At 37.2% G+C, this 24,961-nt stretch overlaps 1 protein-coding gene across 12 annotated transcripts; it reads left to right on the plus strand.

Moving 5' to 3' along the window:
- Positions 1-534: 534 nt before the first annotated feature.
- LOC103696467 (barley B recombinant-like protein D) lies at positions 535-23,285 on the plus strand. Of its 12 annotated transcripts, none has more exons than XM_026800906.2 (4): positions 535-888; positions 1,213-1,437; positions 20,672-20,742; positions 21,893-23,285. In XM_026800906.2, the coding sequence occupies exons 3-4, from the start codon at positions 20,674-20,676 to the stop codon at positions 22,853-22,855; spliced, it is 1,032 nt and encodes a 343-aa protein (XP_026656707.1). In that variant the 5' UTR covers positions 535-888; positions 1,213-1,437; positions 20,672-20,673; the 3' UTR covers positions 22,856-23,285. The 12 variants fall into 12 exon arrangements, with proteins under 12 accessions (XP_026656707.1, XP_038971524.1, XP_008776329.1 ...); XM_039115596.1 differs by lacking the exon at positions 1,213-1,437 and adding an exon at positions 9,607-9,714; XM_026800904.2 differs by having other exon boundaries at positions 536-888; positions 20,627-20,742.
- The last annotated feature ends 1,676 nt before the right edge of the window (positions 23,286-24,961 follow it).

Below are 24,961 nucleotides of genomic sequence, written 5' to 3' on the forward strand. Positions count from 1 at the left end.
GGGGACTATATAAGCCCAAACTTAGGCCTAGTTTGGATCTTTTTGTTAAATCTGATTTGCCATTGTGTGATTCAATTCCTTAGTTATCATTTAAACTTCTACCCCGACGTTACCTTGGATTGGCCAAGCAAAAGCTATTCAGCAAGGTGTGCGGTAAGGGCTTGGAGGATTATCTTGACGTGTTGCCGTGGGCCGAGCGATGACCGCCAACAAATGCACCACCACGCCAATCACCTCGTTTCGTTCCTATGTGCCAATCACCGAGGCGAGCGCACGATGAATAAGCAAAAATTATTAGTTACATTGTGTGCACAAGCATGATAGCCAATCACCGCGTTGCATTATTATAGGCCAACCACCAATACGAGCGGATGATGAATAGAATCTACAGTAACATATCTCCGTGATTGGTTGCATGCAAAAAATAATTTTTTGTTGAATAAAATCTACAGTAATAAAATGAGATGATCAGCAAGGTGTACTACTATGTAGTGCATACTACGTAGAGTATTAGTTTTCTTCCTCTCTAGCCAATTTTGAAGTGCCTCCACCGTCTCTTTCCACCCTCCTGTTCCCAGAATCATAGAGACCGTCAGAGACCATGGACGAATCCAAGTCCCAGCACCCACTTCAAGCGCCTCGACAAAAGCGTCCATTGAATTCCATCAATTAGCCGGGGCGCAGGACCCCACCGGTCAGAGCAGCCAACGCAGCAAAGCAATAGAGGTGTTCAACTGCCCCCAATAAAAGCCCGGAAGGGGAAGCAAATCGAAGGAACCAAGAAGAGAAGAACAAGAGTGGGGAAGGGGAAGGGGAAGGGGAAGGAGGGAAAGAAGTGAAAGCTCTTGGAGAGATTTCTCTCTCCTCTCTTTACCGATCTCCTCTGAGGTGAGAGACTGACATCCCCCCTTCTTTTTCTTCAATTTTTCTGCTCCCAGCCTCCTGCTTTATGTATTTCTACTGTTCTTGGTCCGAATCGTTCTTCTCCTCCTTCACATTCCACCTTCTGAGCTGATTTATTATTTCGGTATGGTGTTATTTTTTGAATTATTGACATTTTGGTTTACTTAAGTAATAAGTTTAGTGTATGCTTGGAGAATGACCTAGATCTTTAGTTTCTTCCATTGTTAATCTATCTGCAAATTTCACTGCCCCATGAATGATCCGTAGGTTTTTCCGGAGATATCCTAAGGCTGGTGCTTTGTGATTTAGGATTCCATTGATTGATTCAGTCGGGAAGCTTGAGGTGTGGAAATCCCTCGAAAACATACACGCAGTACTGCTTGATGGTTGTTCGTCGAAATGATCTTTCTTGTCTTTATCTCTATTTAGCACTCGGTTAGCATGATGACTTGTGGGAGTATTATGGCTGCAAAGAGTAAACGCTGTAAAGGACTTTCCTATCGCTCCACCAATGTCATCCCTGTATTTTTCTAGGTCAGCTGAACTATTTTAATCTTCGTCTTCTTGAGTCATGATAACTTGTTCATGATAGAGATACGAATTCTCTTATGATAAATTATTACCAAATAATGTAAGTAGGATATGATTTATGCACCAAAGAATTCTAAATATTCATATTTCCTATTTAGAATTTTTACAGTAATGGTGTCAGCTCAATTAATAATTTGCCTTTTCGTCCTCTGAAGTTCTCCTTTCAGTGGTTCAGATATCATTTTGGCATTTCGCCACCATTTGAAGGAAGAGAGGGAGTGAGGGAGGGAGAGAGATTTGTTAGGGAAAAGAGGAAATCTATGTTGTAAGAATAAGGGAAAATCTGAGGAAAGGAGGGGCCAGTTATGTCTAGTCTCATAGTCTGGTTGATATGTGCTGCATTTATCATGAATGTGGTTCTAGTAGTAGATAGATGTACTGAAGAAAACTGCCGATATAAGATTTTTTCTTGTGAAGTTAACATACATATTCTATTTATGAAATTGTTTTAGGAATATGGGTTCCTTCAATGGATTAAAGTTTTCCTATGAGGACATTATATGTAGATCTCTTGATGCATATAAATTGAGTACAGATGTTAGTTGCATCTAACAATTTTTTTTTTTTTTTTTGGCTAAGGCGGGCTGCATCTAACAATTTGGTGGAAGAATATTCAAATTTTTTTCCCCAAAACCACATCTTGGAGTTTCAAATTGAAATCCTTTAAAAGGATTATTTTTACAAAAGGTTCATGTTTTTATTTTTTTTCATAATTTGGGTAATTTAGGTTTTTTTTTTTGATAAAAAGGGTAATTTATGGTTCTTTGATGGTTAAGACGTTCTTGTTACCCTGTTATTCTTATTGCAGCAGCAGCTGCTGCAGTCGTGAATACTATAATAATTCAGTCGTGGCATTCTAGTTCTGTTAATGTGAGGGAAGTATTTCTATATCTTCCTTCTTTATGGTTTTTTTTTGAATTGAATTATTATTTTCTAATTTTATTTGTTTGAATTCAAATGTGGTATGATGATTCAAGTTGAGCTAGAAATTATTTATTTATACCTTGTTAAGGTCCATGTGACCTCTAAGGTCCATTTCTGCGGCTCTAAATAAGTTGCGATGTCACCTACTTACAACTCCATCAAGATCGTGCTAGTTTGGATGGTTCAGGTAACAACCCTGAAAACCATTTTAAATAATCCATTAGTTTCATGCTAATTATGGTGGTCAAAGCAATGAATTTGGAAACCAATTCAATATAAACCATCCCAGACTTGAACTTTATACCTGTGGCATGTTGGTCCCAAAAAGCATGCACACCAGCATTCATTTGTAGTAGTTCCTTTTTTTCCTTTTCTGTTTATGCATTATATGTGACGTGTCATATAGGGCTGACATTTTGAAATATTGCTTTTTCCTTATCCTTTTCATCATTTTATGCTTGTGTTTGATTTGATTTACTAAGATTTATATATCATTCCTATGGGGCTTGGTTCTTTCACTAGTTTTATGGGGAGTTCATTTTTCAATGAACATAATGTGGTGGCATCTATGGTTTACGTAACTGTATTGGCTTTCTTCTGTGTCCAAATACTAGAGCATGCATAAGTTGGTCATGTACACATTGTCTCAGACTTGGACATGAAATGATCCATTTGCATTTCTGGATACTATGCTGAAAATTCTAGGCCATGAAGATGCTCTACGAGAACCTCTCTTTCATTGTACATTAGGGCCTTGCTATCTTTTTCACAAGGTTTTATTGTGAGATTTCATGAGATGTGAGTTTTTCCTCTTGCTTCTGGTTTGAGATGCTAAGCTGTTAACTGAATGAATTTATTTTACTTCTCATTTCTTACCTATTCATAAGTTCTCATGCGTGACACCGGTCTTTTTATTTTCACTTAAAGTAATGCATAGAAAAATTAGTAAAGTGTCTCAACCTCCAAATTACACAGGAGTGGCTACACTTTGTTTATAGAGGATGTGAGGCAGCATTGTGGATAATAAATGGTGGGAATAAGATTTGAATCCATCAGGGATGCTATTTGGTTTTGGTACTTCGTATATCTGAAATGTATCATTTCAGGGCCTCAACTAGAATTTAAACCTGTGAGACATGTTTAGTCCAAACTAGACCCAAATTTTTACTCATTTGAGTGATCGGTCTTACAAAATTTAATTTGATCTGATGAAAAAGGAGTTAAAATACCAAGTTTTGCTTTTAAAATCAAGACTAGGGTCATTTTTGGAAAAAATCAGGATGAAGCTGGAACTAAATTGTATTTGGACCTAGCCAGGTCCAAATTTATTGAGCGAATGGATCATTCTAGCCATCTAAGTCCAAATCATAGGCCTTTGTTATGTCTGATATTTGTTATGCTAGAAGAATCAAATGCATCTTTACCTTGTAAGCTGTCGCTGCACTCCTGAGGTTTTCAAATTATGCGAGCACAAAATATTTAACTACAAAGAAAAATGATTAGTTTTGAAAAATAAGGTGTGAAATGCTGAAATAGATATCAATGTGGTTCTTTCTAATATTTAAGGAAAAGTTGTGGCACTTTTTCTTTCTTATGCTATCACCGTAACAACTAGGTCTCCATCTGAACTATAAAATGACTTTACATCTGAACTATGTACATTCAGTTGATGCGTTGCTGCAAATACCATGTCCTCTGGATATGGTTGATGAATTGTATCCTCAACAAGCAAAAAGTTGATTCAACAATTCAGACAATCGCTGAAATTGATGCATGATATTACGAAAACTGTGACAACCTACACTTAATAATTGCTAACTATGGTTTATTCATCACGCTGCTTTTTAGATATGTGTGCATGGAAAATGCATGAAATGAAGTAGGAAGTGCTGCTGACAGAGAATTTGGAAATGTGCCAGATATGAGGAAAAAGAAGGGAAACTGCCACAGTTTACAATGTCCCCTTTTATACACATATGTTTAGTCATATTTGCAATGATTTTCATGTAGTTTTTGGGATTTCCCCAAAATGTTTTCCATGCAGTTCTCTGGTTCCATGATTTGTAATTTAGTGCATTTCAAAGTCATTTTCAGAAACTCTTGATTTTAAAAGAAAATATAACTTTACCTAGCCAATGTAGTTAAGTATTCTCGTATTGGTTAAGACCTTGTTTTCGCTCATCAACCTGCTTTCCAGGTCACCTGGTTGTTCTTTGCATGCATTTTTTTCTTTTAATTGGATGCCAATTAGTATATCAGGGAAGTTGCTTGTTTGGAGAGAGAGGAATATACTTGCTGGTAATTTAAAATATGAAGGACTGGTAGAGCTTATGAAATTGTTGAAAGCTCAGGATGAAGATTAAATAAAACTATAAGGACACCGGCCAGACATGAAGATTGGAATTTTGTTTCTGGAGTTTTCTTTTTGACCACTGTCTTATGGATTTTTCTAATGTTCTCTATAGTCAAAATGTTTGCTAGATTTTTTTTGCCCATTGTCCTAGGAGATATAGTGAGGTTTGTCGCAGATGTTCTTACAATATGTACTTTTGTAGAGACCATCATTATTAGGTATAACAAATGGATACTGGTCATTAGCTAAGATTAAGATATATTTATAAGAATTTTGTGCTGTGGAAAAGTCAGAAAGAGAAGAACGAATATTTTTAATGAAAGCACATCATTTTGTAAAGAAATTTTCTAGGAGAGCCACTCATGCTCTATGATTTGAAAGGAAATAAAGAGTAAAAAAACCCTAATTGATGATCTTGTTTCCTTTTTGGGCTGGTTGCTATGAATGTGGCATTGGTTCTGACTTGTTGTATCAGCTTTTTGGTTATCTTAGTATGACCATATTTATTTCTTTTTCTTTCAAATTTTAGTTGGTGGAATTGATGTTTTAATTCTTTATCTTCATCTTTTAAGGTTTAGTTTATGTGTTTCTTCATATAATGTAGCAGCTCCAATATTTTTCGTAGACTAGGAGCAATCATTTTCTTAGAAATGTTGATTTGTAGAAGCCAAATAAGGAACTTTTGCATTTATTATTTTAGGTTTGCTCCAAATATTTACTTTTCAATGCTCTCAATCCCATGGGGATATATTCTCAAATCTCAACTATTCTATCTATCGGTCCATCCAAACCAAATTTATCTTGGCCATCTGATGTAGAACATAAGAAGAAAAGAAGATAGAAGAAGAAGAGGAGGGGGAAAGAGCAGGAGAAGGCAGAGGGAGTAGGCAACTCAACATTGTATTCTCAAATCTCAGTTATGCAAATTGTATTCTCAGTGACATAGTCATAGGTTTATATACACAACCTAGAGCCCTAATAAGAGTCTACATAAAAAATAAAATACTAGAGTTCTTATAAAATTCTAGTCCTAAAGTTCATATAAAATAAAAATTTCTAATTTCTATATTCGCACCTCACACAAGTGCGCGTAGATTTCTTATTTGATGGTCCTCGATCATACTTCTCCAGTTGGAAACAACTCGACTTTGGAGGGTGTCTGCAATTACCACTCGAGAAACTTAAGATCCAAGGTGCAAAACTCATCCTTTGTAATTGAAGAAGCATAAAAAAAAAAGATGGCCCTTCCAGTAATAAGATAACGATGGAAGCCATCATCAAAAAAAGTAACAATCTTATCATCGAAAACTATTTCAATCTCATCTCCCTGTTGTAGAAAATATGGTGTCTTAGGAACTACAATACATGCAGGAACACTAGATGACAAAGCAGGAGGCTCAAAGGTGTCAAGGTAATAAATTCTTCACATTGAAAACAAGATTAATATTCATATGACTAGGTAAATCAAGTAAATATTTATTAGGTCTAAATTTTTTAATGATTGGGAGTGGGTCAGTGTCTCGGGCGTGCAATTTCTTGGAGGAATTTTTAGGTAAACGTTTTGGACAAAGGCGAGCCATGACATTATTTCCTACATTAAACTTCTTAGCCTTACGATGAACATCAGCAGAAGGTTTATAATCGGTATTACTTATTACAATTTTACACCTAATCTCTGTATACAAATCATGCATGTGTTGGGCAAAACTTTTTGCAGGTTCAAAAACGAGTGTTGGGTGGGAAAGGAGCAAGATCAATAGGGGTACGGGGTCGATATCCATAAACATACTCAAACGGCCTCTTACCCGTTGACCTATGCATGGAGTTATTATAAGTGAATTTAGTGGTAGGTAGCACCAAGTCCCAATTACTCTGCTTGTCTCCAACCAGACATCTAAGTAAATCACCCAAACTAAGATTAAGTGTTTCAATCTAATCATCAGTATAGGAGTGGAATGCAAAGGAAAAGATCAAGTTAGTATCGTATAATTTCCAAAGTCTTTTCCAAAAGTAGCTAACAAACTTAACATCCCTATCAGACACTATCGAACTAGGTAACCATGCAGCTTAACAACATCTTTAAAGAATAATTTGGCTACATATGAGGCATCATATGTCTTCCTACATTAAATGAAATATGCCATTTTGGAAAATCTATCAACCACAACAAAGATGGAATCATGAACTCAGGCTGTTCTAGGTAATCCTAAGACAAAGTCCATGCTTAAGTTTTTCCATGGCATATGTGGCCCAGGCAGAGGAGTATGAAGTCCAGTGTTTCTGATTTTATTAGGTGTATTCATACACACATTGTATGATTAACCCGTTAAAGCAAAAAAAAGAAAAAGTCCAGTGTTTTGTTTCTTTGTTTAACTAGCCGACAAGTACGACACTGAGAAACTATTCTAGTTACATGCCTCTTCGATGAAGGCTAATAATCAACAAAGGCAATGGTCTTATCCTTCCTAAATGACTAGCTAGACCTCCTGCATGCATCTCTCAAACTAAGAACTCCATAAGTGATGTATGTGGGATGCATAACCTGGTTGACCTAAATAGGTAACCCTCACGGAAAAATTAGTTAGCATACTGCCTACGGTTTCCACTACTAACTTCTTGATAAATCAAATAAAATTAGGGCAGATAGCATAATCATCCATCAATCTATTAAATTTTTGTAACCTCAATATTCATGGCATGAAGGATGAGAACTACCCTACTAAGGCCATCAGCTACTTTATTCTCAACACCCAAATGATGTTTGAGAACAAAGGAGTACTCATTCAAATACTCTACCCACTTAACATGCTTAGAGTTCAATTTCTTTTATGAATTTAAATACCACAATTCTAAGTAGTCAGAATAGAGTACAAACTCTATGGGTAATAGATAATATCTCCAATGACGAAGGGTCTGGATCACAGCATAAAAACTTTTTGCCATATGTGGAATACTTCTGCTTAGCCTTAGAAAGTTTCTCGCTAAAAAAAGCTATGGGATGTCCCTCCTGGCTCAAAATTCTACCTATACCTATCCCAAAAGCGTGACAAGCAACCTCAAAAACCTTATCAAGTCCAAGATACCTCAAAACAAGTGTCTCACTCATCCTTTGCTTAATTTCTACAAAAGTTCTAGTAGTAGCTAGGGTCCAACGAAAATCTTTTTTTTTTATACTTAAGATAATTGGTGATAGATGCCATGATAATGCCAACATCTCTAATAAAGTGCCTATAGAAAGAAGCTAAATCATGATTGTCCTTGATGTTCCCGAAAGGGACCTTTTGGGAATATTCTTGAACTTGGTCTCATGATTATAAGATATTTCAATGCTATGTTTTCAGTATTGCTTTCCAAAGAGAAACTTGCAGAAACTTGACACTTTGACCAATTAGCTTGGTTAATGGGCCAATATGCTTACAGGCCCAACTGATTGGAATTTGTATATTGTTTGATTGAAAGGAGCTGTAATAATAGTTTGTTTAATTGTTGCATTGTATACAATTTGGTTGAAAGGGTATTAATTCTCAGCACTAGAATCTCTCAAAAATGTGGGCTGAACTGTTAACCAGATGATGTTAGACATTTCTTTAGTGTAGAACCTAGTTTGGGGTTAAAGTAGAGGGAGTGGATATGGTGTCGTCTGTTATGACCTCAACTTCTCCTTAGAGCCCTCCCTTCATCAGGCGGATCATGGAGGAACCGATTCTACCTCGGTTCAAGATGCTTTAGATAGAGCTGCACTACGACACCTCGGATCTCCTAGATCACCTCGAGAGCTTCAAGGCTCTCATGCTGTTGCATGGAGCCACCAATGCCATGCTTTGTTAGGCGTTCCCTGCAACCTTTCCCAAGGTCGCTCGATTCTAGTTCTCCGGGCTTCGACCCAATTCCGTCCACTCCTTTGAGTGGCTTGCCCGCCTCTTCGCGGTACACTTTGTCTCTAGCTGAAGATGGCGCCGCGACATCGGAGGGTCTCCCGTCGGAAACTCTCCAGCAAACAGACTTTTTGCAGGCTACACACGGAGATCCACCCCCCGCACCTCGGTTAGCTTGCTCAGCTCATCTCTAGTCGGCTTCAGGGTTGTCCGAGCTGCACTTCGACCTTAGCGCAATATTGGTGGCAACAATAACCATCCAACCTTATGCTAGCAATTTGGAGTCAGTTTTATGGATCCTCATTTGCCAAGCATTCCTATTCGATGTTATTTCGTGTTTTTCTACATTATTCCTTAAAACCTCCATCTATGTTACCTTAAGGTTTTCCATCTCCTGCTTCCTGAAGTACCTCTTGTTACTAGAGCCCCATTAGATTTTTGTTTAACATGCTCATACCATCTTGCAGTCCCATGAAATTCCAACAGCTCCTTTAATACTTATTTCTCTATCTATCTCTTTTAATTTTACCGTATATCCATCTTAACATTTTCATTTTTGTTACAATTGATTTTTTAAAGCCTTTTAATTGCCCAACATCTTTCTAACATAAAATATTACAAGATTTATTGTTCTATAAATTTTTTCTTTAAATCACCGAAATATGCCATGGAAGCACATCTCAGTTTCATTCAATTATTTCTAATTCTATTATTTATATATCTTCATTTCTCTCTTAATTATTTTGTATAATAGTTCCCAAATAATGGAACCCGACATTTTTGGGTATTTCTTGTCTGTCAATCTTAACTTGGACCTGACTTTGCTTCAATTTTCACTAAAATTGTATTTTATATACTTTTTGTTTTACTTATTTGATACTTTTAAAACCTTCTTCCATAATTCCACTTGGGTGTTTAATCCTAGGATTCCTGTCTCAAGGGCATCACTTCATTCCGCAGGTGTTATACTGTTCCTATAAGAGACTGATATTTGGGACATCCCCAGGACATCGGTCTGCTGAAGAACCAGTACGCTCTGGCCATCCTACTCGGTACCAGTTTAGACTGGTTTGTTTGCTAACCTTGTCACTCGGTGCTAATTAGTATAGCCTGGTCTTGCTCACAGCAAAAAAGGGGTTCCCTTTGTTGCCTTTCATCTCATTTTTTTCAGTTACAGGAGTTAGCTCAGGGAGGAAAAGAGAGAGAGAGAGGAAGGAGAGGAATGAAGAGAAGAGAGGAAGGGTGGGGAGGTGCCGAATATTTAAAAAAGCCTTTGCTACAAACAAGCCTATTTAAAAATCTCAAAAAACCTATTAAAAGGATATTTTTTTAAAAAAAATCATTAAAACCAACAGGATCCCCAAACATAATAATTTTAGAAAAGGATGTTTGGAAACGCCCCAGTAAAGTACATGGATGCTAACCTATCTTGGGTGTCTGGGTAGTTGCGTCCTGGTATTTTAATGACCCTGGACCACGTCAGGACAACTGTTGATACCTGGTTTTGAGGCCTATAGTAATCTGCTTCTTTACTCATAAACAACACTGTATCATTTATGAATAGCACACACTATAGTTCTGGATATTAGCCATACTTTCATCATAACAATTCCTAACACTTATCCATGCTCCAACATACATATCATTTTGATGTACATTTATACACATCCTTCCTTAAGGCCTAACAGATTACCTTATTTGCCACCCTATAAGAAGCTTTTCCCATGTCAGTAGAGATTATATTCTATTATTTTGTCCCTTTTTCTCTGCATTTTTTCTCTCTTAATTTCTTAAGTAAAAAGGAAGCCTACTTTGTTGACCTTTCTGACATAAATCAAAATCTTGTTTGAGTTTGTTTTTTCTCTTAATTTTGTTTTATTACTATTTATTCCTTTCCTGTTATTTCATATAGTCACTCATAAATTTGATTCTCCAATCATTAGAGCCAAGGAATGCTGAACTGGCCCGTATTGGCCGGTTTAGCCTGTACCGACCGGTCCGGTCTCTGTCCGGTCCGGTTCGGTATTACAAAATGGTACCGTACCGGCCGGTACTGGCTAGGCCATTTTTTGGGCTTTTAGATGCGTGAACTCGGCCGAACCAGTGGTACCGGTTCGAATCGGTACCGAACTGGTCCGGTGGCCCACCGGTATGCCTACGGGTACCAGTTCGACAATCCTTGATTAGAGCATTTCTATTTGTCACCTTTACTCTATGCTTTTTCTCCAATTGTCTGGCATGCATTTTCTTGGTTGTCAGAACCTCATTGAAAAAGTTGGTAAGCCAAGTTAGCCTAATAACTCCCACGACTTTCCAGACCTTAATAGATAATTCATCCAGTCCTAATGCCTTTCTCTTTCCCATCCTTTTCAAATCTACCTCTTTGTCAGTTAAATGAATTGTATGAACAGAGCCCTGGCACCTCTATCATTGTCTCTTCAATGAAAATATCTCTAATATAATAATGAAATTTAACAGTGTTTGATGAAATAACATCTTCATCTTTCTTTAATTTCCTCATCTTTTAAGGGTATCCTATTATCCTCACCTTTGATGCATATAACTTGATCGATAGCCTTAAAATTCTCTTCTCTTATCTCAGATTTCCTCTTAATTCAACTTCAATTCTTAGGAAGGTCTAGTTAATGGTGATGAACAACAGTGATCATGAACCATTTCATGATCACTGTTGAATTTGTATATCTATTAGCCTATCTAGGAACTCATAATTTATTTTCTTGTTCATGAAGTAAAACGGTATGCTTTGTTATATGTTTCCTTTAGCAAATCTGTAGATTTATGCTTGTGTGTGATGTAAGTTGAAGGAATTTTAAGTGAGAAACAGGTTTCTCATATCTTCTCTTGAATCTTTGTATGTCCAAAATTTAATATTTAATCGAATGTTGTCTTGGAGGGAATATAACATTTACTTGACCCAATTTAATTGTCATGTAAATATTTCTTTGCAATTTAAATTTTCATTATTTTAACTTATCAAATTTTTTTTTGGCTAGATTTCTTTTTTCTTTTTTTGGTACAAGAGGGTGTCGGACCCAATCAAGCATGAGGGAAAGCACAGCCAATCACATCTGCACTAACTGAAAAGCACCAGCCCTGTAGGATAATCTGAGCTCCAAATTATGATTTTGTCTTTTGCTCCTGCACCATAGTTTGCGAGGAAATCAATCCTCTCGTGTTATTCTTCCTTCTTATTCTTTCATTTTCTGCTTATTTTCTCTTCTTTCACCTCCCGCAGGTTACTTTCTTCCCTCTGGCAGCCACATTTTTCTCTTATCCCTCTTTCATTGCAGGTTTTTTTTTCCCCACTGTTCTATCTCCTGTATCTTAGCTTTTATATCATAAAAGGCAAGTGTTAATTAGACCAGTCTGCACGCCTATTCACTGCTGTATTGGACAAAATGAGAACTACGGCAGGCTTCTGCAATAATTTGGCATCAAAGCTCAAATTGACAGCAGATCTAAATTAGATTTGCTCTATTTGTCCAATAATTACCAGCCCTACTGATGCTGGGTTATATCGTGATGCCGCCAAATTATAATTATAAAATATAGGATGCAAAATTGGGCTGATAGGTGTGCCAACTCTCTTGAGTGTCTGTATGCCATCCTGGCTTTCTAAATCTTTTCTTTATTGCCCTAGTATGGTAACTGGTCGGGAGTGTATTTTTGGTAATTTATTTTGTCCTGGTTTTGTATTTATATGTGGTCTATGGGCTTTCTCAGAAAAAGAAGCATAGTTTGGAGAATATCTGTGACTTTCTTTGTTCTCTTGGAGCAGTGTTTGCTTAGAATTTATTCTCTTACTTACCTAGATGTCCTCTTTTCCTATCATATTTCTTTTTCTTCTCTCTATCTATTTCTTTTCTCCCAATACTAGAGAAGTTATGTTTTGCGATTCTTTGCCAAATGAAATATTTGGACAAAGTCTGAAACTAAGTGAGCCCAAACAATTGAAATCAGCTCCTTTTCACACTGGCTGGTCTACACCACTACTGAAGTGATTTAACGTTGATTTAAGATAAGGTCATCTTGGAGTCTCTTGAAACTTATTGAATGAGACAATGAGAACCTCTTTTTTACCACTGGACAAGTTTTTCTTATCATGGGGCGAGTCTCTTCATCACTAGCATGATAAAATTTAAACCACTTCATTCACCTAATTTGGTTTGCAAAATTCATTCCAACCTCTATTGGCAACAGACTAGTGTGGATACAGTGACTACATGTTTGTTATCCATGCCCTTCTCTACCACAACCTCCCTTGATTTGCGAACTCTATGACTTTACCTACATTTTGCGATGGCCACACCCTTGACCTTTGTATCCTCTTCCCTTCAAGGAGAGAAATATAACATTACTTGTTATAATTGAAGAAGTTGAAGATGTAATAGAAGTCAAAATTGTCATTGAATATGTGAAGAATATTACTTGCTCAAAATTGCAGCTTGATATTCAGATACAAGGCTTGGCAAAAATTTGGTAACTTGATTTGCAAACCTCTAGCTTTGTAATAGCTCATAAACAACTGCTATTATTATAATAACTTAAATCTGTCAAAGCACTGAATATTCTACCCCATTGTCTTAATATAAAAGATTACTTATACAATCAATAGAATAGCCCTTGGGAAACATGGCATAGCACGGACTTGGGGTTTTGTTTTATCCTGTAGCCGTGTTGTGATCTTAGTAGCAGGAATCTTCTATCTAGGGTAATGGACCTGCTTTGGAAACTCCTTGTAAGGTGCTTATAGAATATTCGTTCCCCACATCGGCACCTATACCCACTTCCCATTCGAGAAACTAAGTTGTAATGATAGTACATTTTTTCATATACCATACAAGTCCTTGCATGTAAAACGATGGGTCTATTTATTAATCGTAACTTGTGTATTGTAATACATACTAGTCAGAGAGTCTAGTTTGGATGCACATTGGGTTATGAAAATGAGTTAGGCTACAGGCTAGATGCTAAATTTATGGCGAAAGATCTAACAACTCATATTTAAGATCAACAATCCAACTTGAAGATCCAAACATTTGAATGTGATCTAGGTCACAAGAAATGCTTAGAAACCAAGTATCATGTGTTTTGGTTGTCTCTAACCTAAGCATTAAGTCGATACAAAAATGGATGGTTTTAATAGCATGGTACTATGTTTTGCTATGATATAATCATCAAACCTTTTGAATTCAAGTCTACCTATGTTTTAAGATATGATTCATGTTCACTCATGTAAATTTTAAATTTATATACCTGATCATGTATTTTAATACATAGAATAATTGATATTTTCCATTTTTGTACTTCTTTGATTTGTGGGCTAGAATTCTTCAAAAAATATGATTTTTGGTTTAAGTATGTTTTATAGATGTTGATCAAACTCAATGGTGTAGATCTTCAATTTGGATGACCCATCATCACTTTTGGAATAGTTAAACTAGTTGTCAAATAATTAATCTTTAGAGTGCAATCAAAGTCTATAAATATTCAATAAACTAAAATCAAAAGTAGCTAAGCTAAGCTATCTTGAGAATAGGTCTAAGGCAAAAGTTGGCCGTATCACCCAGCTCGGGGTGTAAAAAACCACTCCCCAACTCGGTAAAAAGCCCCCTCTCTCTCCTCTCTCTCTCTCTCTCTATGGTTCCCTTAGCCCTCCTCTCTCTCTCTCTCTCTCTCTCTCTCTCTCTCTCTCTCTCTCGCTCCGCTAGGGTTAGGGTTATGGTTTAACCCTCTCTTTTCCTTCCTCTTTCCTTCCTTCCATCTCCCTCTTTTTGTTTTTGTATGCCCTGGAGCGACACGGTATGGGTCTATACCATGTCAATTGGTCGCCGGCTGGTGCCTTTGGTACCGATCCGGCGAAACTTCGGCAAAACTATTATAACTGTTAAATTACTTTGGTCTTTCCTTGTCTGTTATGTTGTAGGGCATGTCTGGTTATTTTAGATATCCAGCAACACTGTACTCAGCATTCAGATTCTAGTGCCTTTGATTTTTGGCCTATAGGAGAACATTTTAGCTTGTTTTTTAAATGATGTATTAGTAACATACTTATAACTGTTTACATGTTAAATTTCTGCTCTGAATTTTCAGACAAATAGTCTGTATTACTAGATTATTTTTCTTGTAAAAGACATTCCTTCAGCTATAAGACAGTTGGTGTTAGACCTCTAGAACTGCCACGTATGAATTAAATCCACTAATTGTTTTTGATTTTATTTCTAGAAGCCTATTCCACTTTTGAGCACTTTGTTTGATGCTTAACAAATATCTTCAAATGTCAACATTAATTATCATTATATTGATATTAACAGCTTCATCAGATTTGTCTCACGCTTTTTTAGTAAAATTAAAATGAGTTTTTGATGCTTGCTGGTTTAGCATCTAATATCCTAGTTTGCGTAAATCGAAATCATGAATTAAATCAATTATCATCTCATTGAGCAAGGTCCGCCGAACCGATACCAAGACCCATACCGGTTGGCGAATGGGTTGGTACGATATTAGGTTCTTTTTTTTTAGAGTTTTGAAGTTGATTTAATTGATATCTTTTTGAACTTTTTTAATGATTTTAAGTCTAATTTGATATGTTTTGATGTTTCTATAATTCCAGTTTAACCTAAATGATGCATCTTACTGTTTTAAAAGGATACAAAACATAAAATATTTTGTAAGATGCTGCATGCTACAAGAAGCAATATAAAATATCCTCAAATCAAGTAGAGGTAAAAAATATTAAATAATTCAATCAATTAGCTATATTTAAAGTACAATATATATACCGATATCTAAAATCTCGAGTGGCGATGCCTCTCGTAGATATCCAGATTATTAGTATAGTCAGAAGGCACATCAGCCCACCTCTTTAATTAAGCGGCATTGTAGTTTTGTATCTTCATTCCATAAGAAATGCGCTCCGGGTTATAAGCACTCTCGAATCTTTTGCTGAAGCTCTAGCTCTGAGAGTTATCCTCTGGCTGATAAACTAGCTGATAAAACGACTGTGCAGAGTTCCATCTGAATAAGCTGGCAACAAAATTCGATTCATAAGATGCTCCAGGCTGCGTAGTGTAGTAGCGATCGGAAGATGCCTTAGACATTCTATATCCATATCCATATCTGTATGGTTCATAGGCTGTCTGTGGCTGTGGATAATAGGATCCAATATACGACTCCGAATCTGATATATTTATAGATTCTACTTTATGTGCGGAATTATTTGCAATTGCATCGTGTCTTCCTAAATGACCTCGAGGAGCCTATTTTCTATATGCAATCGGATTCTTGCAGGCTCCACCAAATCGTACACCATGGTCCCTATCCTATGTAGCATGCATAAATTGGAACTTATCGGTGAATTGAAGACTATCTTGTGGCTATCTCATAAACGGTGGCCTCATGCCCTCCAGTCTTCTTTCTGGCCAGTAGATCCATAACCACCGGAACTGCTGTCCCTAATTTTGAATCTGAGTGAACCAACTCCTTCACACACTTCATTGGGGCTGCAAGTGCCTTTTGTTTGTCTTTTTTGGTGTATTGGGCAGCTGCCTTCTTACTCTTCATGCCATCCGCTGCCTGCTTACCCTTTGCGCTACTCTCTGCCTGCTTATCCTTCATGCCCCTCTCTGTCTGACTATGTTGGAGGATGTATGTTACCTTTCGGACCGAGTCGATCGAATAGTGTAGTGGCCTCGTCTAAGTATCTCTCGATCATATCTCTGAGAGGATGTCTCGGACAAAGAGTCATGTTGTGACCGACTCCTTTATGGCTGTAGCCGATCAGCTGGAAGGATGCATGGAATATTGTTCTCTGCCTATTGTGCTGCATTGATCCTAGCCTCGTTGGCTTCGAAACTGGCCGGTCATGGAGGGGATTCTCATTCATCAAGCTCCAGCTTATGTTGCTGGCTCACAAACCATCCGATTATAGGATCATCCTCATCATCAATGAAAGCACTATGCATTGGATCTGTGTACTTTAGCTTCACTTTTTTCTGAATATACTTCAACCTCAACCTCAGATTGTAGTGATTATGTGCAAAGTTGTTGAGGCATTTCTGTGTCAAACGGTTTTTCTGCTAGTTGTGGATGAGGGTGAAGGTGGACCAGTTGTGCTCACAGCTACTCGAGGAGACCGTTTGGGAGAGGATCCGGATAGCTAGCTGCTTAAAATTTTTTGCGGACAAAACAAAATGAATCCACCATTCAACTGCAAAACATTGAAGAATATTTTCATATAAGATAATCTCATATTAGTAACCATTTAACGCCAGATAGATGTTCTCCTAATATGTTCTATATATGGATTCATACATTTCTGACATATGACAGTTGCAGAGACTTCAAAGCTGCCAGTGCCCTCTAAATATTTTGGTCTGTGAAAAAAATATCATGTTGTATATATGTTAATAATTAAATATAGCAGTTAAATTATACATGTCACTTAAGTGAACTTACCTTTTCTAGGCATAAAGTCGCGACTTCTAGATCAGGCTCCATTTTGTAAATCACATTACGTGGAGTGGCTAGAAGTTCGCCATCTATATTGATTCCAACTACAGTGTACTGAAATTGAGGGTTCAAGTAGTATGCTGCAGATAGAGTTCGTTATTGTCTTAGTAAAATTGTATAAATTCAGGAGCAGTATAATTTTCAATATTCTTGCTTACCTACTAGATGCAAGTCCTTGTCCATCTAGTAGTTCCACCGCCGCTCAATGATGTCGATGTACTTCTGGGCGTACGTCAGATCTGCATCCTTAATTTAAATTTTTGCCCTCTCCATCATGTGATACAAGAAGCCCATTTGGGGGTATCTCTCGTTGTCCACGGGTTGAAGCATTTTATATAATGGTCTGATAGTCTTCACTATTGTAATGGCCTGTAACCAGAATATCTGCCTCGTCACCAAGTCCTTGACAATGCTTTTTGCTGTGCCGGCTCTCGCATATCTACTTTTTTGCCGCTCGGGACTAACAAACATTTGACGTAAGGCTTATTTCTTAAGAACACTATCAAGTGCAACGTAGTTGTTAGCAAACCGTATGATTCCTAGTCTCAAGATCTCTCCTCTTGCATACCTCCTCATCAATGAAAGGGCCAATGTACGGTTATAAATATATTCGGTGATGGTTTGGCTTGTCCACCATCTACTGCATCCTATGAATCTTCACAGTGTTTATCAACATGAGGTCGATACAATGTGCAGCATATGGGGTCCAGAAAATATATGACCGTCGCTCCATCAAGATTTCTTCGGCAGCCTTATATTGTGACCCATTATTAGTGATGACCTGCACGCCATTCTTCTCTCTTACTTGATTAATTACCTCCATCAATTTGAGGATGTACATGGCATTATGCACTTGATCAGAAGCATCAATCGACTTGTGAAAAATGTTTTCATATCACAATATGTCAAGAAGTTGATAATACTCCACTTGGTAGGACCGATCCAACCATCACATCACCGTCAGTCCATATGTGGGCCACTTGCTCTTGGATGAGGCAATCCATTTCTTTAGCTCATTATTGTCAAGAAGCTCAACGTAGATGCCCTTTGGACCTAGAGGATCTACACCAGGACCGACAGTTTGTATGGAGAAAATGTCAGACTTATAGTTGTATTGTCTGTCACATTCACTGGGATGTGGCTGAAATGGAACCAAGATCCAATAGCTGCCATATATCCTTTTTATCATTTTTTAGCATTGTGTTAACCTTCTACTGTTTCGAATTTCTACTGAAAAAGGCATATGGATCTAAATCATGGATTGCTGCTCTTGGTGAAATTTCTCTGGATGACTTTTTTTTATTACCAAAATCCTCTAACATAGATGCAATATAACACTGTTTCTGTTGATGACTCTCTGATTGAGGAGGTTCTACTGAACTCTGGATTTGCCCTGCTTCTTGCAGTACCGGAGTCCGACTTATAGTATGAAGGCCCAAATCGAGCCTTATATCTGGCTACCTCATCCTGCTGCTACTGATCATCCAAGCTTGCCTGCATGGCAGCTTGGATCTGTGCCTCGTTATCGGGAGTGGACATCTCCTCTAACTTCTTGAAGTGATAGGAAGCTGGCCTGTTGCTCGCGATCCACCTTCGCCTTTTTGAAAATTCTCTCTTTGTTGCTCTGAAATCAGCAAAGTGTTTCTTTATCAGTTGCCGAACCTTCTGTGGGCATTTTCAGCACATAGATACGTCGGAATAACCACCAGCTAAGTGCTGCTTCAATTTGCTTATCCTTCTCTTGAGCTCTATGTTGCACCAGTTGCAATTCTAATAGTGCCGACTCGAGAGCATTTGCCCATGATCCTAACTAATGGTACATTTTGGCTTCTTTTTTCTTGATGGTTTCGTTTCTGCAGGTTTATCAAATACGTTAGTTTATCAATTATTTAAAAAAAGCAAAATTTCATTATGATGAAGAGAATTTTTTTTAACTCATAAATTATATCTGATTTATCTAATACACAATACGAATATTTCATATATTATTTATTTATTTATATATTTTTAATAATTTTTAAATTCAAAAAATATGTTTTCTACCTCAAAAATTACTTATGAAGTATGTAATATGTAGTACTAATTTTTCATAATTTTTGGTATTAATTATATATTCTTATTTTTTTAAATTAAAAAATAATTTTTTAAATATAAATATTTTAAAAATTAATTTCAGCTCGGATCCGTATAGAACCCAACAATGGATATTACATATATTTTTTAGACTCCATCAAAGGCTACTTATTTCTCAATTTTTTTTAAAATTTAGGCTTAGGTCAATGTGCACGTGATCACATTAGAACTTGAATAAATAGACACCAAATTTTGCTAAAGAGTAGTTATATGCCTCTAAATACACTTCTGATTTTATAGTTTTTTTTAACTTTAATTTTTTATTTTTTTAATCTAAAAGTATATTTTTAATTTTTAAATATTATATATAATTCAAAAATTAAATATTTTTATATCATCGTGTAGAGCATCCATAGATCTACAACATATAATAAAATCAAGGCCAAATTAAAAATTTTGGCATGATCTTTTCTTATTTTGCAAATTTTGAGCTATTGTTTAAGTAAAAAATATAGAGAAAATTAGATAGGAGAGAGGAGACCCACTTTATTTAGGCTTGGATTTTTCTTCAATCATACTGAATCGGGGAAGAGAGTCGTTTAGCTGTCTTGTGGCTAAACGAACTTCCAAAACAAACTGTTGGGGTATTCCCAACACTTGTTTTTAACAAAATAAGCAGAGGAGGCGGGGGCTCGGTTCTGAATCAGGTTGACTTGGTGCGAACCATCCGGTTCACATCGAGTTCGAACGGTTCTGGCCGATTCTAGGCCGGTTTCGGTCGGTTCGGTCCGATTCGGGCTTTTTTCGGCCAGTTTCGGTCTGTTCGAAACCCATTCCACCCGGTTCGAGGCCGAAACCGATTCTAATAGGCGAACCGATCTGGTTTTCCACCGGGTTGGCTCGGTATAGGCCGAACCAGGCGGTTTGGTCCGGTATGGCTTACCTTGCCACTGAGTATAATCCATCGCATAATCACTTGATGCATAAGAAGACACCTTGAAATCATTTGTTTTTTGGTTTGTGTTATTTAAATAATGTACTTCATGAATACCGGTCTCTACTTTGTTGCTGATTATGAACTTAGTTCTTGGTAATATCAACATATTTGGTTAATGAACTATCAGTATTAAGTGAATTTCTTTCTTCAGAATCCAGTCTTGTTTCAACAGGTGCTTAACATTGACTCTGACTGATATGTCCATAAACACTACTCAGTATGTTTTTACTTCCAGAAGAAAAAAACTTGGGACAATTTTACTCGAGCTGTAGAACTCTTTTTCCTGCATGTTGAAAAGTTAAAAATAAATGAACTAAAATTAAAAAAAGAACTTCCCCCTCCCTCCTTTGAATTAGGGCTCTTTTGATGCTCCATCAGGTATCTGAATTGTTCCACTTCCTTTATTGCTGAAAGCAAATGCAGATATGGATGACGGTCGACATCGGGAAAATGGAAGACACAAGCCAGATCAATTCAAATCAGTTCACACTCAGGTAAAGCAAAGTACATTAGACTGCCATCTGCTTTTGTTATTCTTAATTGTCATAATTATGCTGCTTTCAACGTGTTAACCATTTACAACTTAAATATGATAAGCAAACCTTGTTCCACCGATTTAGGGGTTGTCTATCCCTGCTTCACTGTAAGCTTTTATACAAGGTCAAGCCCTCCAAGATAGAAAATTGTTTCAAGTCATATCCCTATACCCTCCTAGCTATATCATGACGTTATATCTCTCTCCACTACAACCATTGTTGGTCATCATTATCATATGAAAACCATCTTGTATGGATTTTTCTTAGCCTGTGATCGTGGCACTTTTAAGTATGTTCTAATAAGCTAATCAACAACTGTTTTTTCACTTGTTCTACCATATGTCCACCCTAATATCCTCACCTTTCCTATGCACTTGTTATGCTCTTGCCAAGGTTTAGCATTTTCTTGTAAATAAAAGGAACAACGTCATATTCATTGCCGAGTCCCTTCAGCTTGGAGTCTTCTTTCTTGTTTTTCTTGGTGAACTGAAGGAACAAACTTGACTCAAGAGAAGAAAACAAAGGAAGAAGTTGCCTGATCCTTTTGTCTCTGCAGGATTATGTTGATATTGCCTGCTTTTCTGATTCTTCTCTCTCTGGAGTCTACATATCATAATTATGGCAAAGAGGTTGTAAATGATGCATGTCAGAATGTACTGACCTAATCAGGCTATTAAGGTAGGTGTCTGTTGAACGTATATCTAATACAAAAGCATTCTTTCGTTCTCTTTCTTATCATATTTTAGGATCCTTTCATCTTAGCTACCCTCATTCACTTCTCTCAGTTTTCTCTGTTTATTGATACCAATGAAGTTCTTGTGATCTAAATTTATCATGTCATACCTTCTGTAAAATGAAAGAGTAATGAGTAATTTAAGTTTCGCAAATTGTCGTTTTATATGAGCATTCTAAAATTCTTGAATCCTCTTCTTTGACTGCTGAATCATGTGGACGTCTCATGCTTTGGTCATGGTAGATTGAGATGCTGATCAAAAACACCCTTTTTAGGTTCTCTCCATGCTACCTGCTTCAATATATGGATGAAGTTATGATACCTTGCTTTTCTAACTACTTGTACGATGGTCCTAATCTTTGCACGATATTGTAGTGGATGATGCCACAACATCAGATGAAGGACCATCAAACTATGAAGCTCATGGCCATCATGGCTGAGCGGGATAGTGCTATCCATGAACGCAACCTAGCCATCTCTGAGAAAAAAGCTGCTTTGGCTGAGCGAGATATGGCAATCCTTCAACGTGATGCTGCAATTGCTGAGCGAAATAATGCAATTATGGAACGTGACAATGCAATCGCTGCTCTTCAATATGCCCGAGAGACCGGCATGAATGGTAATGGTGGAAATGGATGTTCTCCTGGCTGCACTGCTCCGACAAAGCATCATGACCACCTTCCACATGTTCATCCCTCACCGAAACAACTATCAGATGCTCCATATGACCATGAAAGACAGGTGGATGTTACTGAGGCATATCCAATTTCGACTGCAGTAGAGAGTGCAAAAGGCAGCAAGGTTAAAAGAATGAGGAAGGAGAACGGAGTCCAAGCAATTCCAACCAAGAAGTCATCAAAATCACCAAAGAAGAACAAGAGGAGTGGTAATGATGATCTAAACAGGCAGGTTAGCATTGCAAAGTTCCATGGTGAGTGGAAGGGTCAGGAACAGGTTAGTGATGGGGGAGATGTGAATAAGGTCCCTGTAACAAAGCACCAGTGGAAGGGTCAAGACTTGGGCTTGAACCAGGTCTCATTCGATGAATCAACCATGCCGGTACCTGTGTGTTCATGCACGGGAAAGTTCCACCCATGTTACAAGTGGGGAAATGGTGGGTGGCAGTCTTCATGCTGCACCACAACACTGTCCATGTATCCGCTCCCGGTGATGCCCAACAAGCGCCATGCTCGCGTTGGAGGACGGAAAATGAGCGGCGGTGCTTTCATTAAGCTGCTCAGCCGGCTGGCAGCAGAGGGCCATGATCTGTCGACACCAGTGGACCTTAAAGATCACTGGGCTAAGCACGGGACAAATCGCTACATCACCATTAAGTAATGTAGAATCTCTGGTAAGCTACTTGCGAAGCTAATAGGGAGCAACAAGGGCCAGCCCTAGTGACTGTAGGCCTGTTATTTGTTCTTCCTTTTTAAGGAAGACGATTCTGCAGAAATGTTAGATTGTGTTCAGTGGAAGATGATGGGTAGTGTTCTAAATGTGATCAGATGTTGCTTTCTCCAATATATGTACCTTATGGATGTCAATATATTTTGTGTTTCAGCTACCCTGCAATGGTAAGGCTTAGGACTGGAATATGATTCCAGAAAGTTGCAGGTATGCTTTAGAGTAGGGTCTATGTATGTAGAACTGATCTTGTAAGATGCTGATTAGCAAAATACTGTGCTCACTTAATGAGGTTATGTTTTGTTAGACTTGTAGAAAAGATTCATCTTTTATCTTTCTCATGAATTTCTGATATTTTTTTAAACTGTCTTTTCTGTTCTTTCTTTTTCTTGTGGAGGAAAACTGTTGTAAACAGTTCCCGGAACTGCTTAACAGCTGGAGACATTGAAATTTCCGGAAGTTTGATTGCAGGACGGCCATCGTCAAGATTGGATTTCTCTGGCATTCTAGGGTTTGGGAATGTCTTTTCCGGTTGTCGCAAGAGAGCCAAAGGTATGATGCAATATGTTGTGATTGGTTAGTAGATTGTCTATGCATTGATGTCGTTAATGTCTTAATGCAGTCTCTTTGCTGTCCTCTATTAACACAGCTTCGTCCACTCTGGCATGTCTCCCTTGCTTTTAGCATGTTCAGGAATAGCAAGTTATTCTCTTTCTTAAATATCAACATTATTATACTTAGAATTTACTCCAAGGATAACTAAAGAAATAAATATAGAAATCTTATTATAATTACTTTTTTTTTATAAACATGTAATTCTTATAGAATAAGCATATTTTTTATACATGTCAAAAATTGAACTGTTTAAATAATATGAAATTATACGTTATTTTTTTACCATTTAATACATGGGTTAGAGGTCTTCAAATGACTAGATTTGGTATACAAATAGTTTAGAGATGGTAGATTATATCAATAGTTTAGATGACTGATGATGTATGATTTCCATCTTCCAATTTTTTATGAAAATATAATTCCAAAAAATATTGCCGTAAACTATAGAGTTTGCTATAAGAAAGAAAATATAAATTATAATCAATTAGACAAGAAATGGATAGCACAAAAAATATGTCCATAGGTGCTGAATTATGCAATAATTCGAAAATAAGAGATCAATTGAAAAAATAAATAAATGCTCCGAAGAATTGACTTAGAAGATTTCTGCAATCAATTTTAATTTGTGTGTGTATGTATATATATACATATATATGATATCAACTTTCTTCACTAGATGTATACAATATAATATATATTCTGTGTAATTTTGATTTAGGAGTTTTCCTTCCACAACTGATATAAATGAAAACTCTACAACATCTAATGAATTTATTTCATCCATCCAAACCCAAGAGTCAATTTGTTCCAATAGTTTGCAGCGGTTTTCTTGTTGAATAGAAATATGGTTAACGAGCACTCACTAGCATGCTCATTAGATGTTTTTGGTTACCTGAACTTGTACTCTGGAGTGGTAAATTAGACACTTTTTCCTTTTTTCTTCTTTTTTTTTTTTGTGGCATCTACTAATCCAAAACTTGCATCTTTTCCCTCTTCCATCTTCTTTCATCTCACCTTTGTGCAAGTGTACAAATGGTGCCCAACCAACAACAAATACATATATATCAGCCTCTCTCATTCCCTATCTTTGTTCTCTCACATAACGAGAGCATCTGCTCCCGTTATTCTCCAACCCAGAAAATCCGAACGGACCGGACCACATCTAAAAATCTGAACGGCAAAGTCCTATCAACCTTAAAATCCCAATAACCAACCTAACAACCCCTTCCATCACATCCTGCTCAAATATTTTTTTCTTCCCTCCCAGTTGCCACCCCTTTGAAAGAAACTGAATCAAACGCCATAAGAGGGAGAGAGAGAGCAGCATGGAATCAGGAGACTCCAAACCAGTGACTGGGAAGGAAGGCTACGTTCCTCCCGGGCAAATCCACTTCATTCATCCATGCAACGTAGTGTACGTGCTGC

This window comes from Phoenix dactylifera, chromosome 18 (assembly GCF_009389715.1).
Source record: "Phoenix dactylifera cultivar Barhee BC4 chromosome 18, palm_55x_up_171113_PBpolish2nd_filt_p, whole genome shotgun sequence".
Taxonomy (NCBI): domain Eukaryota; kingdom Viridiplantae; phylum Streptophyta; class Magnoliopsida; order Arecales; family Arecaceae; genus Phoenix; species Phoenix dactylifera.